The sequence below is a fragment of the Rattus norvegicus genome, chromosome 18 (genome assembly GCF_021556685.1).
Source record: "Rattus norvegicus strain SHRSP/BbbUtx chromosome 18, alternate assembly SHRSP_T2T, whole genome shotgun sequence".
Lineage (NCBI taxonomy): Eukaryota > Metazoa > Chordata > Mammalia > Rodentia > Muridae > Rattus > Rattus norvegicus.
In genome coordinates, this window is record NC_141551.1 from 11,641,230 (window position 1) to 11,659,858 (window position 18,629).

General features: G+C 40.7%; 1 protein-coding gene across 2 annotated transcripts in view; it reads right to left on the minus strand.

Moving 5' to 3' along the window:
* Positions 1-6,652: 6,652 nt before the first annotated feature.
* Positions 6,653-18,629, minus strand: part of Dsc2 (desmocollin 2) — a 32,253-nt gene continuing 20,276 nt past the window's right edge. The window contains exons 10-17 of one of the 2 annotated variants that reach the window (XM_087592583.1): positions 17,647-17,903; positions 17,391-17,533; positions 14,027-14,251; positions 11,245-11,481; positions 10,539-10,663; positions 9,071-9,331; positions 8,518-8,563; positions 6,653-8,431 (exon numbers count right to left, since the gene is read on the minus strand). In XM_087592583.1, the coding sequence (XP_087448709.1) occupies positions 8,528-8,563; positions 9,071-9,331; positions 10,539-10,663; positions 11,245-11,481; positions 14,027-14,251; positions 17,391-17,533; positions 17,647-17,903 (1,284 nt within the window). In that variant the 3' untranslated portion in view covers positions 6,653-8,431; positions 8,518-8,527. 2 annotated transcript variants of the gene reach the window in all.

Here is an 18,629-nt window from a genome sequence, read left to right on the forward strand (position 1 = left end):
CCACAACCTAGGGGGAGGCTAGAGAGGTGACTTAGCAGTCAAAAGTGCTTGTGCGAGACCTCCAGAATCCAAATTTCAGCATGTAGAGAGTAACAGTCACATAAATACCTGCAGGCACATACTTATCTAGGCATTATCATCTTAGATTTTTTTAAAATCTTGCTTGAATTATGGTAGAGGGAGAAAAGATTAATGGGAAATGGAGGCTGTGTACATGTTCTTTAGGGCAATTCCAACCTTCATTGTCAGCAGTCCAGTCCACTATCAAAACACCAAACACAAACCAGTAGCAGAAGAAGCCTGAGATCCAGAAGAAACCCTGAGTCTCTGCTGATCAGCAAGTCTATAGAAGCTGCAAGAAACAGCCAGAATACCAGCAGAAGATTTATGATGTATTTCTCTCTATGAAGTCAAGTGAAGATCAGTGAAAAAAACAGAAGACAAACCAATACCAGAGCATCATCAGCGAAGAGTACTGTCAGCGAAGCCCAGTGAAGGGATCAGAGGGGTGCAAGGTGAACCAATGCAAGAGCATCATCCCATGTGTTGGGTTATCTCTATATTCTTTCCAAATATCACATGCTGCTCAAGTGTTTGCTCCAGCAAAGCATCACATGCCCTTTCACCAGACAACTTCCAGAAAAACATCACATGTCTGTTCTCAGCAAAACATCTTCTCATAAGACAGTTGCCAGAAAAAAAAATCACATGACAAAATTGAGTCTCCAGTGAAACCAGAAATTCCCACAGTGCACACACATGCAGTATGTAGAAACAAATAAATAAGACTTTATAAAGAAGGTAATGCCTTAGAGGCTCGTGACCATCTACTTCTTTTCCAGATCTTGGATCCTCCTGTGAAGGTTTTCATCACTGTGTGTATGTGAGCGCTACAATGCAGTGCATGGTGTTCTTTCTGTCTCACTGGAGGCAGTGAGGGACTGTGACACCAACCCTGCCTTCCAGCTTGATGACATTTCTTGAGTTGAGGTCAGACTTAGAGCAGTTCATAAATAAAATGACTCTGACAAATTTACAGGAAATCCTTTCTTGATTTCTTCAACATGAGGAGTTACTAGTTGAATTTTTTCAGAAGTTGAAGTTCTTCAGTTTTTTAAAAAAAATCACTATCTTTTGGTTAATATCCACTTATAAGTCAGTCCTCCTTTTCTAAAGAGAAAAGGAGGAGGAGTGAATGAGGGAAAGACTATGAGCAGAGGGAGGGAATACTGCAGTTGGGATGTAAAGCAATGAAGTAATCAATTAGAATAAAATATTTAAAAAATAAAATAGGGTAATCTCTAGAAAATAATCACTACCATGTTGGAATGTGTGACAATAAAGAAATAGTCTCAGATGTAACTTTCATATTGGTAAATGGGTTTTACAGTAAGGGAGATGAAGACTCATAGCCCAGTCTTGGTGAGGTACCTAGTTTCACTATGGACTCCTTCACTAATCCTTTCACCCATCAACACTGTCTACTGTTTAAGTACTGGAGACCAGTGAAGAAGATGGAAAAGAGCCCTATGGGTCACAAAATTCCTGATTAATGGTAATAGGAGTGGGGATGACCAAAAGCCACATACTCACAGTCATGGCTTAGAATTCCTGCTCTTGGCCACCTACACCGCACAGCACAGAAGCACAAGGGAATCCAAAAACCCTAGTGATTCTTTCTTGTGCTGAATGACAGATGCATGTGTTCAGTGTTCTAGTTATCTAATGTCTCTATGTAAGAAAAGGATTCAGGGCAGTAGTGCAGGCGTTATGTCTGTGGAATAAAATCTATGCCAAGAGAAAGCAGTGAGCAAACCAAACCTCTAATGTGTAATTTTAATGTGTTTGCTGTTTGTAACATAGGTGATACAATTTGGCCTCATTAAAATGTGCGCTCAACAGCACTAAGGACATGCAAATGTAAAACCTGTCTGTTCTTGAATTCCTCACGAGAAGAAACACATACACATATGTATGTGCAAATCTATGATTGAAATCTATAAACATAGCACTGTGCTCTAGATGTATAGATGTCTTCCCTTCTAGGTGAGATGATATTTGAACTACATATCATCAAAGAGAGTCCTATTTTATATGAAGGAAAAAATGGACGGTTGGACAGTGAGCCAGTTGCTGTAGGACAACCATGAGCAAGAAGGATTTATGGCAGTGCTCTCTGCACATAATGATGCGGAGCTGCCCAGAACCTCCCACCTGGAATAACTGCACAAGCGTACTTGCAACCACCCACACAGCAGGGAGCATGCAGAGTACAGAGACCAGTAGTAAAATTTGTGTTGTATGTCTCAGATGCATGGAAAGTTTGTTTCTCCACGGGAGAAATGCCACGATCTTCCCTGCTCTTCAATGGCAGTTGGAAGAAAGCTAGAGAGGCACTCATTGACATGCTGACAGCTTGAATGAACAGGTATTGTTGAAAGACTGTGTTTTGGGTAGGGGAGTGTGGAGAGACAGCTCAGCAGCTAAGACTAAGCTTTGCTCTTGAGGAGGACCACAGTTCAGATTCCAGGACCTTATACTGAAGTGTGCATTTGCCCATAAGTACAACTCCTGGGATTCTGAAGCCCTCCTCCTGCCCCGCCTTCAAAGGCTCCTGTACTCATACTTTGCACGTGCACACAGACACACACAGACACAGATAGACATATACACTATATATATGTGTATATATACATATAATATATATGTATATGGATTGGTGATAGGAAACTTTCCCAACTACGCCAACCCTTTACTTGTACCGTCTGGAGTTGATTCACATATGTTGAGTGTTTACCATATTCCAAGGCGTCAAATGCATTTTACAAGCTTTAGCTAGCAAACACCGCATCCACACCCTGCATGTCCTGACCTGCAGGAGAGGATGTGGGAGGGTTGAGGAGCTGATTCATCCTGTCCTTTCTCATGGATTGCAGTCCTTATGTGCACAATTTAGAAGGCCATGGGTAACTGCACAAGGAAGGCGTCAAATGGCTGCCGGATAATGGTTTCATGCATGAGACTGTTTAAGAATTATCAGGAAGCCTGACAATGTGAGCAACAAATGTGCTGGGTAGGAGACTGAGGGACTAAAGGTTCTAGATTTCAAGCCTATGTAACTGGAATGACACCATGGAAATAAGGGAGTTAGGAGGACCCCACCTGATCGGGTAGCAAAGTGTTCCTCCTTTTAAACAAGGCAGAGTATTAGAGAATCAGTGGATTTCTCAGAACTGAGCACCACCTAAAAGGTCCATAGACACAAGTCTTCTCTTAGTGCTTTGTTGTTTAAGGAGTTTTGAAGGGCACAAAAGGAAAAGCATTTGATTCCAGGATACTACTAGAGTGGCTGGTCAGAATGAAATCAGGTGCCAAGATATTAGCTTGTAGATCACTGCTGTGCATTTGCTTTACATGGAGTCCTAAGTTCAAGGCCTCAAAATGGAAAAGAAAAAAAAGATTTTTTTTAAAAAAATCTGGGGCCAAGAAAAGGGAGTAGAAACAGAAACTTATGAGGAAGGGTACGTTCAAAGTCAGATTTTATATTAGCGCATCAGGACCCAAGATTAAACACTTAGAGGAACTGCAGAAAACAGGAAAGTAAAAAGGAGCTGTTGCTGGGGGTGAGGGTGGGGGATGAAGAGAGTAAAGTAATAGCAGGATACAAATGATATGATCAAGGAATGGAGAAAAAGGGGGGATCTAACTAGGGAGGGGTGGGAGATAAACATGAAAAAAGGAGGAGGGCAACCGTGCAGTAAAGGTATCTGAAAAAGTCACAAGGAATTATAACTATTAACTATTTACCTTAAAAAATGACATCAAACCTGAGTATAAATACACATATATAGTTTAAATAAACTTTTCTCCACTAACAGTGCTCCCTCCAAGAGCCAAAGACCATCTAACAAGAACCCCAACACCAGGAATGAGAAGCCCTCCTTTGAGTTGCTGGTCAGGGCTATCTAAAAGACTCCTGTATCATTACAAGCTATTACTACTGTCCTTGGTTGTACCCCAGAAAGGGAGGGTAAGTCTGTATAGCTAAACACACCATGCATTTCAGAAATAGGACCTTGAGGTAACAGATCTGACTCCCTGAGTACAACTTTCATTGTACCAGAAGGTATCATACAATCTTACAAAGGGGGAAAGCAGCCAACAGTCCTACCTAGTCATGATGACTATAAATCACATCAGTGACCAGGATGGTCCCTTAACTCTAAGGATCCAGTAGTGGCACACATAGCTTAGTGGTAACCAACTGCTCTCTAATTAGACTTTTAAGATACACTAAACCGGGAAGAAAATATGGCTGGTACTGGAAACCTAGCTGACTATGAAGAGCTGGCAAAGTTATGGATCTTGGAGGAGAACCTATAATCATCACTCTACTAAACCAGCGTAATCCCAGCCAACAAGCTAAGCATTTGTGTTCTACCCACAGGTAAGTATAATCCTCTCCTTTTATCAACAAAACTTCTCTTTGCAACAGAAAACCGGAACCAATCAAAAGGCAGAGTTGTGGAGCCCAGAACGAAGTAGCTCCCTCTACAAAACAACTTCTGCACTGAAGGCCCAGGGAACATCAGGAAAGCAGGGAGAAAGAGTATGAAAGTCAGAGAAGCAGGGCCTTTACTGTGAGGCTGTGTCTCCTAGTACTGTCAGAAGTTACACAGGTAAAGTCTTACCATCATGACTTCCTGAGCATGAACTGAACAGTAACAATGTAAATGCTAAAGTGAGTGGATGGTGGAGGGCTCCTGGAGGCCTCAGACCTACACAAAAACTACAGGTAACTAAAGAACGCTGAGAGTGAGAGAGAGTCTTCCCCATGGAAAAGCACACCAATTGGTCAGCCCTTCAAAAATACATACAAATAACCTTATACATTGTATAGACTGAGAAGTTATATTAGGAGCATGTATGTATATACAAATATTACATATATGTATGTATCTAATAACAATTAATAAAAAAGAACCCATGACTTTGAAAGAGAGCAAGGAAGGATATGCGGGAGAGTTTGGTGGGAAAAAAGGAAAGGTAAAAATAATGTAATTATATTATAAATCACAAATATCAAAAATTCATGTCAATAAATGAGATATTTTAACAGGAAAACCACAGGAGTAGAAAATGCTCACAGACAAACCCCAAATAAAACTTCATTGAACCTCCCTAGAAGTCTGAGACAGAGGATCATGAGTTTGAGGCTAGCATGGGCCATATAATAAGATCCTGTCTTAAAAGGAAAAGAAATAATTGAATTCATTGACAACAGAGCGCCTTTGATTTTGTCCTAGTGACAATTTCATCACATCCATTGCTTTGAGAAAATGCCTTATTTCCACCTCCTGAAACAACAATGGCTGACTAGGAAGCTTCCGTTTCTTTTCAGTCATCTGGAGACTTATCACTCTGATTTCTGGACTATGGATGAGTACAACAAAGCCTTAGCAACTGCAGGAATGAGACGTATAAACTGTGGTGAGCTGCCACACAGGTAAAATGCTGCTCAGGCTTCTGGGATAGATGGGCAGGGGCAGGGAGCAGCAGCAGCAGAATGGAGACTGAAAATTCTGCAAAACATCTTCATGAATTAACTCAGCGTTGACAGCAGTTCAATGGAGCAGTCTTCCCCCCTCAATACAAGGTAGGGAACCAGGCCTAGAGCATTTAAATGGCACCTCAAAGTCCGCTCATAGTAAGGGAAGCATAGCAATGGGATGTGCTTCAAGGAATCCACTCAAGTCTGTGGCTTGTGGATTGCCGAGTTAACTAGAAGGACCTTGCAGCAATCCATTGCTACTGCCTGGCAGAACACAGGTAAGAGAAAAGCCAAGGAAAGGACTTCTTACTCAGAGGGCTTTGGAATAGTTATCTACATAAAAACAGATGTTCTAGTCCCCATCTGCTTTAACCTGGTCTGTCCACAGCATAACACACTCAGCAGTCCTGTGCAGATGTTGCCCCCAAACTGTGCAAAATGTGTGAACAGCTGCACATGTTAGAGTCAGTCATCAGCTGGTCATTAGGAAGGGACACAGCCTCAAATAACAAAAGGCAACTCAAAATGGTCTCCAGTGTATCATTTCCTTAATCGATTATCATTGGCATTAAATAGGCCGTATATATGGTATATTCAAAATCATTTATTATTATTACTAGGGGTAATTTTAGGTAGGACATTTTGTATGACCTTCAATCTTAACCTTGCCTCTCTCCTTAAAAACTCATCTATGGAAGCCAAATAAACCGTTTTGTTCCCAAGTTACTTTTGATCATGGTGCTCCATCACACCAAGAGTGACCCCAACTAAGACGCAACCATACACCAAGTATCTTTTAAAGATACAGGGTAAGAATTCTAAAAGTACCTTCTATCTTAAGATGATAAAAACAGAGGCTAGGTGAAATCGCCAATGCCCACAGCACAGGAATAACACCCAGTGTGCTGGCATATAAGGTTGCAGGTGTGTCTGGGCTCCAGATAAGCCACAATCCCAGGAACAGACGCTGGGAAAAGGAAGCTGGGAAGGACACAGGTAAACACACTCAAACCACTGTCATGCACACCAGACCCAAGTAACCAACCCACACCAGCTGCCTGAAGTGGCTTAGTTCACATTAGGATAAACACCAGCACACGATCATTTTGTACATAATTTATTAAAAATGTCTCTGACACAAATAATGACTCCACTGCATACATAGTTGGTGTTCAAAAATTTCCCCAATGTTTGTTCTGGACACAATTGTTATAAGCCAACTCGGTGAATTCAAGACATTGTTCCACACAATGAACAATCGCACACATGAGAACTGCACCTAGAATGTCCATCCTAGAATCTCCATCCATCCAGTCAAAGTGCTGAGCTCACTGACTGAAGGAAACATGACCTGTGTTCTAGAACGTAGCTGGCTATGAAGTTTACTCATGTGTAAATTCCTTAAAAAGATTAAATTGTTTGGCCCATTTCTATATTTCATAAAATAACTATAATTACAAACTTTCTAAAAATAATTTTACAACCATGTAATTATGACTAACCATATCATCTAAAAAGTAAGTGAAGTCATTGTCCTAGAGATTGTCTGAGATTATTCTGCTGAGAAGCTTACTTCAAACTCTTATCACTACTTCCTACTTCCAGTGTCCTTGAATTAAGAACAGAAATTGTAACTATGCTATTCTACATCAGATTGACACAACCTACTTCTAAGTATACTATTGCTTCTGTTACACAGAACGTTGCTTCTAAAAGATCATGAAAGAGTCCTATAGTTTCATTGGAAAAACTGAAAGTTCTTCACTAAGGACAGAAATGAAGCAATTACCAAAAATCCAAAACAATAATGTTGCTGTTACATTGAGCTTAAGAAAACTAACAAGGCACATGCATACACACCAGAGAAAAACTATTTTATGAGACAACTTATAGGGATATCTTGGATTTCTTCAACCCAAGTAGACCTTTCAAAGTCAACAGGAAAGAAAACAAAAACAAAATTAAAAATGAAGAGAGGATGGGAGGGTAGACCATTTGGTATTCACAGATCAAAAATTTTAGGAGGAAAAAACAGGAGTTTTGAAATCTAAATTTAACTGACAAAGTCAGTACAAAAGAGACTGAGATTCAGTGCAGGCTTTTACATAGAACAGAAGCTAAAACCCACTGGATTAGAACTTCAGCACATTCGATGGCTGCCTGGCCGTCTACCTTTGCACTACAAAGCCAGGCCATGTTACAAGACTATAACAAAAGTAAGACACAGTATACACAGTTTAGAATGTTGAGGAAAACAACTGTTTCCAAGCACCATACAAACAATCAGTTAATTCGTTAACTGGAGATGAGATGATGGTGTCTACAGTCTCCAATTGGGTTACAGTCAATAGTCTAGAAACGGACTGAAATCCATTCAACGTCATTGCACTCTAAGTTGGCTGCTGTCATTACACTCAATGTAAACAGTAATGAGAATCTCCTTAAGTTTCCATGTGAGAGGACACCCGTAAAAGAGAAGTGATTGAAACTCGAGAGCAATGGTTTCCGAGCACTAATATACAACGTTTCTCTGTAAATGTGTATATCCATGGAGACTCTGTAGATGGCGGAGGGAGCCCCAAATATAACATCTTCTGTTTTTGAAAACTCCTGGTTTACAGTTAAAAGCAGGGAGGACAAGGCAGTAAATCCATTAGTTTCCGTTATCCTGTTAGAAGTCGTTCACCTCTTTGCACATACTTCTGCTAATGTCCTAAATTTAGGCTCCAGATGGTCCAAAAACTCAAGCCCGTCTTCTTCCTGTAGGTCGCTACAGCAACCCACAGAGCCAGCAGCCGAGCCTTTTCCCTCATAGTTGTATGTGAGGACATAGTCTTGGGCAAGCTTCTGGTTGTCATCCTCATGGCAAAACTGCACCTTCTGGTGGGGAGAAAACACAACATATTTTATTTTTATTATTTTAAGCACCAAAACGTACTAACAGAAAAGGAAGTGCTTTGATTTACCTTTTACTGTTTAATTTTTAATCAGAGTGTGTCCTCTAATGGTTTCCTATGTGTAGAAAATGCACACGATTGGTCTGTATCATAAAATCACGCTGTTAAGTCAGTATTAGCTTCTAAAAGTCCTGCATGTCAGGGAGCACCCAAGTGTTCACCCAAGGGCCATTGCTCCTGTCTTTCAAAATAATGGCAAAGGAAAACCACACCCAGATAAACTGAACCCAAACTGATGTGAGCTCCATTCTTTCCAAACAGGCAAAGTGATGGTACACGTTGCTATTGCCTTGTGCGAGATATTGGGTTGCTAAAAACAAAATTTTCAGATGCAAAATCATGCCAAAAATTATTTCCCTAAAAAGTATTAAAAGCCAAATAAAAAATGCAGGAAAGTAAATGATCACCTAAATCAGAACATAATTAAACCCAAATTAATTGAAAATACTAACTTTCCAATAAATAGATTCATCTTTAACTAAAAGTAGGAGTCTGTACAAACTCTACATTTGGAAAATTTAAATTACATCAACATTGTTTGGGGAACTGCTCAGACGCGTACCTCACCAAGTCGTGGCTGAGTGAAATTGTGCCACTCAGAGTAGGTGTATCTGTAATTGTCCACCTCCACATGCCCTCCCCTGCCAGGATCCATGGTATGGTGGTGATAGCCGGTCGCCCTGCGGGAGTCCAGTGTGCGCTGTCCTCCTTTTACCATCTCAATGGTCTCTTGCCCTGTACTTTTGACTCCAGCTCCCAAGGTTGTGAATGTTGTCTGCCCAGAAGCTCCCGCAGTTTGAGCTGTGAAGCCATTTGCGGAATACTGAGAAAGAAAGAAAAGACAGTGAGAAAGAACAGCCGGTGCAGACACTGCCTTGGATTTGATGCAGGCATGACAGGGTAGTCCTTGCCAAGACTGGATCTCTCTTCCCATCTGTCCTCTCAACACTGAGTGCCTAGCATGTGCCTTGTACTAGATGTAGTGTCTAACACAAGAAACAGTTGCCAGTGCTAATCAAAAGCTTCAAGTAGACCCCACCTCTAAACACTCCTTAGCACACTGCAAGTGCTCTGTTCCAGCCTGCGAGCATCTTGACAGCAGCACTGCTGTGTTACAGGTCTCTCCCTTCTCAGTTAAACACCTTCTCTTGTATCAAGCAAGAGAAGAAACAGAAATAACAGCAAGCTTTCTCACTCAACACCGTTCCTTCCAACTCAAATACACAGAAAAAAATTACTAAAAACCTATATTCCCTGTAGTCTACATAGATTGAACAGTAAAGCAGGCAGGAAAATACCACACCAGCACATTGGCCACACCTCTTCTCCGCTGTGTGTCTAGATCCTGACATGTAGCTATGGTTCTCCCTCTTGGCCTTCTTCTCAGGTACGGTTAGGTCATTTTGTTTGGTTGCTTGTGTGTCTCCATCTTCCCTCCTCTGACCATCGCTCAAGGTTTTTGGGAGATATCTACTTGTTCTTTCTTTACAGACTGGGTTAAAAAAACATCAGAGCCGCTGAGCAACTGCCCCTCACTGGTGTACCACTTTACACTGCCCGCCTCAGGCTCGTTTCTAACCCACATTATAGTGAGGAAGAGTCCCATAAACTTTTTCCCACCATGATCAAAGTCTGTAGAGATTTATTGCTGGTTTTAAAAAAAGAAAAAAAACAACTACTACACAGTGATCTGTGAGTAATTAAGTGAGCCACTTAAAAACATAGACAGCAGCTTGGAGAGATGCTTTTAAAAATAGAGGCCTGACACTGACGCCGTGAGATATGAAACAGAAAAAGGAAGTGTGTTCTAGAGGACTATTTTAACGTCAAGTAGAGCACCATGTCCACACTCAGACACCACACATCCGTAGGAACTAGATGCATTTGATCTATTTTCTGTGATGGGTGGATTTGCGGCGAAGTTATCAGACACCAAAAGAAGTTTGCTGAGGGAAAAGTAAAACTGGTGAGAAGAAATACTGTAAGCTGAATCATCCTCTGTATATGGTTTAGAGACACAGGTGACTTACGACTTTGTCATCTCCAGGAGCCTCGGTGTTTGATACAATTAGGTTCTGCTGAGCTAAGTCATCGGGAAGAATTTTCTGTTGTTTTGATGCCCGGGAAACACTACAGACTAAGGTAAACAGGATACCTGGAGACAGACAGAAAGGAGCTCCTTTAGTGTCTCACCAAGCAACGTAAACTTGAGTTGATAGTGTCTGATTTGGATAAATCATGTACTAGCCGGTATATACTAAACACCTTTCAATAACATACGTTTGCACATGTCAAAGCACATAGAATAGGATTGTGCCCTGAGCAGGTATGCTACAAACACGTACCACATGGTACATTTCTACAGTCAAATCTATGTTCTGCTGACAAGTCACAAGAGTTACACATAAGTATGTATTAAACACATGAGCTGGTGAGATGGCTCGGTAGGTAAAGATGTTTGCCACCAAACTGGATAGCCTATGTTCCCTCCCACAGTCCCACATAATGGAAGGAAAGAAGAGACTCCTGAAAATTATTCTCTGATCTTCACACACAGGACACTACCACCAAAATAAAATATGTATGTATTAAAAGTTTTAAGTGTATATGTTAAATATATTGTGTTAAATAGAAATGTATCTATGTTCAAACCACTACCTACAAGTATTAACATTTATTCTAAAATGTTTTAAAATTGTTTTAAATACTTTGAATTAAACTCAAGAAAGAACTTACAAAGTAGCAAGGCTACGCCCAGCAGTATAGCAAGGATAGCCCATGGTCCAAGTCTCACGTCAGCATAGCCAGTCCTTTCTCCAGTGCGGTATGTGCAATCACTTTCAGTGATGCAGTCACATACAACGACATTCAGTGACGTGACTGAGGACAGACCAAACCTGTCTGTAACTCGGACGGGAATTACGTAGGAATCAAACGCAGGGTCATTCTGATAGGAAAGACTAGCAGCTGTATCTGAATAAATAAATAAAAGCAGGTGTTACAAAAGCTTGTTGAGCAAAACTGGCTAGTTAGCAAACAAGTATCCACTTTCCAACAAATGGACACTCTTGGATATCATAAACACCAGGATCCTTCTTGAAGCTGTAGCTGAACTGAAACCCTATGAGCCATGGCCAAGCCGGTTTTAAAGTCACCTAGGAAACACACTTCTAGGCATGTGCCTCAGGGCATTTCCAGAGAGATTTAAATGGGGAGGGAAAACACACACCACTGTGGTATCTCCAGGGGCTGGAGCCGAACCCCAGCACTGATGGTTCTCTGCTTCCTGACTGTGGACATAATGTAACCAGTTGCCTGGGGCTCCAGCCACATGCCTTCCCCGTTATGATGGACTGCACCCTTAAACCATGAGCCTGAATAAGCCCCACCTTCTTCAAGCTTCTTTGCCTGTTATTTTAACACAGCAGTGACGAAGCTAACTAATGCCCTGCCTCTTTATTAAAGACCTTTGATTCTTGTAATAAAGTATTTTATCTGTTTATAAACAAATCCTTCCTACAATAACTGATTGACTTGGTAAAAGATTAGTCTTTGTCCTATCTTTAATCTATTCACTTAAATCCATCACACTAGATTTCCCTTCATGTGTGACTTATCAAGGAGTCAGCCATCTGAAATTGGAGTGTCTCTCATTTGTTTTTATAAAATGTGCCAAATGGACATGGATACTTGTGGTTTATCAACGAGAACTAGTTCTGACAGCTTGGAACACAATTACTTAACAGGCAGGTCAAAGCACAACAAAGGATCTTGGACCAACTAAATTTCTTGTTTCTGTTTTGATGTATTTTTATAACAAGAATAGGAAATATACTGATTAAATGCTGGTAAAATCTAGGACTCAAAAAGCAAAAGATATAGTAGGATGCTCACTGTAGACTGCCACAAACCAGAGAATAATCTCTCTGTTACTTAGTTTCCCAATGAGGTGTGCTCATTTTCTGTATAGTAGTTGAAGTTCCCAATGTGAAATTGGCTTCCTAGGACAAGAAATCACAGAACTGGCATTTCAATAGAAACCACAGTTACTAATTCAGTGAATTGTCTAAGACACAACCATGAGTCAAAAAACAAAGCCAGAGTGAGTCATGTTCCGTATCTTTCATGATCTTGTTGATTTCTAGAATAATCCAATTTTACACATGGGTAAACCGATGCTCCAAGATAATAAACACCATTGTCAGATTTATGTAACAACTGGTATATCCAGCTCTTGACATGTAACTGCAAAATTTCTGCTGGTACATTCTTCCTACCCTGGCATTTCTCAGGCTTCCACATGTGTTCAAAGACTGGCATTTTTAAAATAAAATTTAGAGCTGAGTCACATCTCAGTTAACGAACACATGGCCAGCATGTTTAAGACCTTGGGTTCAATTCTTACATCACAGACACAAAAATGACTTATAATCCCTCTGACTAGAACATTGCAGCCAAATGCTATTTGGCTAAAGAGAATTTTTCAAAATCCCCCATTTTCTATTAATGGTATTTAAACTGAAATACTATGGCCTTAAGCAAGTAGGAAGAACAAAAAATACACGAATGAAGTTGTCTTTTCTTAAGAAAGAACAAATAAAAATCTCTTTCCTCTTCCCCAGGTCACACAAGAGAATGCCATTTTAAAATCTGTGTATCTTGGCAGCATAGATCATTATGGTTCCAGACAGAGTGCCTCAGCTTTTAAAAACCTTTTCCTTTAATTTGTCATGGTAGGAAACTGAAGTGCTGCCCCTGATTGCATGGGGCTGAAAAGTTTCAAGTCACCCAAAGGTGAGTGCGTTTCTTAAGTGAAGACAGCTACAAGGCTATGACCTCCCAGTCCATGACACTGCGTACAGGAGACTAGAATTAAGTGCTGGTGTCGGTGTGATGCAATGTGGCGATGAAGAAAAGCCACATGAGCTTCAGCCATTCTTATCACAATAGAGTCCCTTCTGGGCTCCGGGCAACTGGGAATCAAAGAGAGTAAGATTCCCAAGGGAAACACAGATACAAAACAGCAAGACACAAGCAAGGCGTCAGAGAGAAGCTCTGGAATGCTGGGATATCCGAAAGACAGATAGCCCCAGTAAGGAGGTGCTTACTGTCCCAGCTGCTTGGCAGGCCAGCAGTTATAAAACATCCATGCAGGTGAGTGCTTGGATATGAATGCAGATTTAAGGAATACCTCTGGGGACCCTGATATCATCATCAGCAGTCACTGGAGGGGCTCACTGCCCATTACGCCAAAATTTGTGGCTTCTTGAATGGTTCTCTTACAATAAGTTTTTCTCTTATTTTCCAAGACACACACACACACACACACACACACACACACACACACAGAGATCTATCTATCTATATCTATATCTATATCTATATCTATATCTATATCTATATCTATATCTATATCTATATCTATATCTATATCTATATCTACATATATATATATATATATATATATATATAGAGAGAGAGAGAGAGAGAGAGAAAATAAGGCAATAGAAGCACATACCATTGATTCTTGTCAACTTCCACCTCCTCCGTACTTCTGAATCAGAACTCTCCAAACTAAAATCAAATGGTGGACCATTTGCTGGCTCATCAGGGTCAACCGCAACAATTTCAGCAGAGGACATGGTAGCCCTGCATATCACCACTGTCTGCTTGGGTATGAATGGGCCGTTGTCATTCACATCTTCAAGTAAGATTCCCAGAGTTCCCGTACAGCTTCTCCCGTCTAGACATAGAGCAGTGAGAACATGATTTTTTTTATTCATTATTTTTTGCTAGGAAATCCTACATTGAAAATTAATATCTATACTTAATAATCACTTGCAGTGCATGTTACTGCCACAAATACAGCCATGAGCAACAACACCGGGAGCACTAAAGAAAAATCTTACTGCTTCCAAGTGATAACGTAGGATAACTGCTACTTAGATATTTTCATCTGTTTACTAGATCATGGTCACTAGGTATGAAAATGTCGACAGAGAAGTTTTAGTTGATTTTTGAAGAGACAAAAAGAAAGTATAGAAGGACCGCACACACTAAGCTTGACTATGATGTGGAGAAAATGGAGAAAGCAGAAGGTGAGGGCTGACACAGGCAAGGGCTACTAACCCTTGTGTACTAGACTGAGACCGTTCGCTGCCTCATCAGGATCACACTCCAGTATGAACTTGGAGTTTTCATACATGAAGAGAATGCTTAGGTTTTAGAACAAGGAAGTTGAATAATATATGTATTTAAAACTTAACCAGGAATAGTCCCAGGAGATGCTCAGAGGGTAGAGAGACATTCCCAAATGTAGAAACTATCGCTATGGGTGTAGCCTCATAAATAGTCTATCATCTACATATTAAGTAAACGGAACTTAGGACTGTGGGTGTAACTTCTGTAATTAACCTGCCATTCACATATATAAGTCTTTCTGATGACTCTATACAAGGCACCGCATCAGGAAGTCTGGGCACACAAAGACGGAGCAATCACAGGGGAAGGAGGTTATGTAGTCTAAAGCCAAGCACGAAACTAGGAGTCCCGTCTCTAAACCATTTGTTCTTTCTACATATTTAGGAGGATTTGGACACTGCAAATGGAGGAAAAGGAAAAACAAAAACTGCACCACCCAGAGCTTGAGGCAATGTCTTACATGCAGCTGCCAACCTAAGCAAATGGAAACTACGCTTACCTGGCAACCAAAACTTTAGCCAAGGCCCCTGTGCCACGGGGGCTGGATCTTGGTAATTCTAGAGTCATCAGAGGCTGGGCACACCAGGAAATCAGGTTAAGAACTGGTCTGAACCACAGACCAGAAATGTGTGTGCAGCTCACTCCAAAACTGCCTGCCAACTAAGACAGAGTAAGGTAGGAGGGGAGAATCCAAAGGTAGAGCTGATCAGATGCCCCCTGTTAATGCTAGGATAGGTCCCCATGAGTAGTGTTAGCCTAAACAATCACCAGTGAAAGATGAATTCACTCTACATGAGAGCTTTGAAACAAGCACATGTAAGATCTTCAAGGACACAAAGAAGGTTAAACAGAAATGAAATCACAGCTCAAATCTCTGTAAAAAATCAAACAGTAAAATTCATCTAATACAGTCTAGAAGAGGTACAACAAAAGAAACAATCTTTATGGAGACTCACTCCTGAGGTTGTTTGAGTTAACTCAAGAGTGATTTGCAATATCTAAATCTAAATCCTCTAAAATCACTTACACGGTTTAATTTTGCAGGTTAGAGCATAATGAATTATGTTTCTTATAATTGCATATTTAGTTTACAGGCACACTAAATTCAATTATAACTTTTGTTATTCAAGCTCTGTTTGAAAGCCTTTCAGGTAGCCCAGGTTAGCCTCAAACTTACTGTGTAACTGACGCTGGCCTTGAATTCATCCTACTGTCTCCAATATCCAAGTACTGTAATTGCCAGTACGCACCACAAACAAGCAAATATATCTTATAACAGAATTACACTTTACACACTAAATGGGCCTTATATACACAATCACTGTGCTCATATTTTCCTGAATTTTCAAGATACACAAAACATAATTTTATATTTTAGGTTCTATATGGTGTAATTGTCAGCTTGTCAGGAGTGGAATCACATTGGCCTGTGGACATGTCTGTGCAGAGGGGGTTGTCCTGATTGTCTTAACTGAAGTGAATATACCCGGCCAGGGTAATGGCATCAGCCCTGGATGTTGAGCCCTGGGCCGCAGAGAAGTTGAGTGAGCTCGCCAAGCACTAGGTGTGCACGCTCTCATGCTTCCTGCTCTTCACTGTGGCTGTGACTACCTGCTTCAGGTTCCTGCCCTCTCTTGTCTGGAATGATGGGCTACTACCCAGGCTCGTGAGTCAAAAAGTCCCTTTCTCTCCCATGGTGCTTTGCATGAGGTCATTTCTTCATAGCAACAGAAACAAAGTGGGCTGTGTGAACTCACAGTTGGACTCTCTCATTTTACAACACACTATTACCTGTGACTGATTCCTTTTATACAATGTGCTTAATACTATTAGTGTCCTATAAAGTGTTATGTTTTCTAGAAGTGTACTATGTGACTAAATACCTCCTCCTTCTTATGGACAATCCTGAATGTCGCAAGATAAATTAACACATCTTTCTAAAGTAGATTTCCCACTTTTTAAGGTCTATCATTAATATATTGTAACTTTGTTTCTTAGACCAAATTGGTTTTTCTTTAATATTTATGAAATGTGTTTAATTATTATGAGTGACAACAGCAGTCAAAAAAAAAGCTTTCGGAGTCTGTTCTCTCCTGGCATCTGAGACAAGCTCAGGTCTTCAGGTTTGGTAGCAAGTACCTTAACCAGCTAAGCCATCTCATTGGCCCCATCTTCGATGACGTTATTTTATAGTTACAGCTAACACTGAAGATACTGTTAGCTGACGGGTTAATAGATGACAGCACACTTCTAATTATATGTTATGCTGAGGGAAAATAAATTGAGTATATGAAGCCAGTTTTAAAACTACATTTCAGGAGGGTGGGAAAAACAAACAAACAAACTACATTTCAGTAGGCTGGACATGATGGCCAAGGCCTTTAACCTCAGAACTTGGAGACAGATGAAGACAGATCTCTATGCGTTCAAGGCCAATATGGCTACATAGAGAGCTCCCAAGTAGCCAGAGCTACACAATGAGCTCTTGTCTCAAAGATGAATGAGTATTTTGTTGGGCTAAGGGCAGGGCTTGTTAGCAGGGTGTTTTGTGTTGCATCTGAAGGGCCTGGGTTCGATCTCATGTGACATGAGATTCAAATAAAGAATATGTAATTTACTTTAAAAGTGGGGAACCATACAATCGAAGATGCAGGTAGGTATCTTAAAAACAGATTTCTTACCTGCATCTAATGCAAGGACTGTAATATTGTAGATGCCGTTTCTGATGGTCTCAGCCTCCCGATCCAGAGTTCGGAAAATGGTGATTGATCCTGAATCTTCATTAACAGTGATCCATCCTTTTGGGTCACTTAACTTCCTGTACCTGTTAACCACAGTGAAGGAATACAAGAAGTAGCATGAATCAAATCCTAATAACAAGAGTCATGGACTTTTCTAGCATTGTAAATGCTAAAGGAACCAGAACATTACAAATACCTTATGCCAATGCTGTTTTTGGTCTCTGGGTCATATGCTTTATACCCATCGTTTCTAGTACCAATTGGTACATTTTCTCGAATCCTCACAGTTTGCGTTTGAGGGATACACTCAGGGCCCTCATCCTGATTTTTCACGTTGACAGTCACTGTAGCTGTGCTCATGGATGACTTTGAACCAGCCTGTCTAGTGTACGGGGCTTCATTAACTACGCCAATTTCCAGGGTCACCCGTTGCCGTTCTTCATAGTCCAGAGGCTACAGGAAATACATAGATGATCAGGTCAAAGCATCGATCAAAGTGCTGGTGAAGTGTACTACATGAAGGTCTTGCTGATATGAAAATATTAAGGATCAGATTGGGAACAGTCGTGAGAACACCAATCACAGGCCTGAACGGTGGGAGAGCTTTCAACAAATCCAGTATTTGGGTGGGGCTGGCAATAAATAAACAAACAACTTTCCCTCAAAAGAAAATTGAAAATGAAAGGTATCACAGATAAGGCTCTAGGTAAGACTATCCCACTTAAATGCTTGATGTAAATTCCAATATTGCGAGTGGACTGTAGTAGTTATTTCTCAGTAGTTACTTTAAAACAGCTTGTCTTAGAAAGAAGGATAGTTATTTGCACTGGATTTGGAAGTCAAAAAACTAGGTCAAATCTTTAAGAGGGTGTTTTGTTTTGTTTTGTTTTGTTTTGTTTTGTTTTGCCTTCTCTTGCTTTGTCTTGTCTTGTGTATCCAAGGCTGGCCAAGGATAACATTAACTTCCTGTAGTCTTGACTCCACCTCCCAAAAGCTGAGTTTTACAGCTGTACACCACCATGCCTACTTTAGGTTGGTTTAGAACTTGAATCAAGGACCTACTGTAGCTCCTGCGCTATCAAATGTTTAGGGGAGGCATAAGGATGTGACAGCCAACTTCACCCGCTGTGTCACTGCCTGCTCAGAAAGAAACTGCTGGGCTGCAGAGGTGGCTCAGTA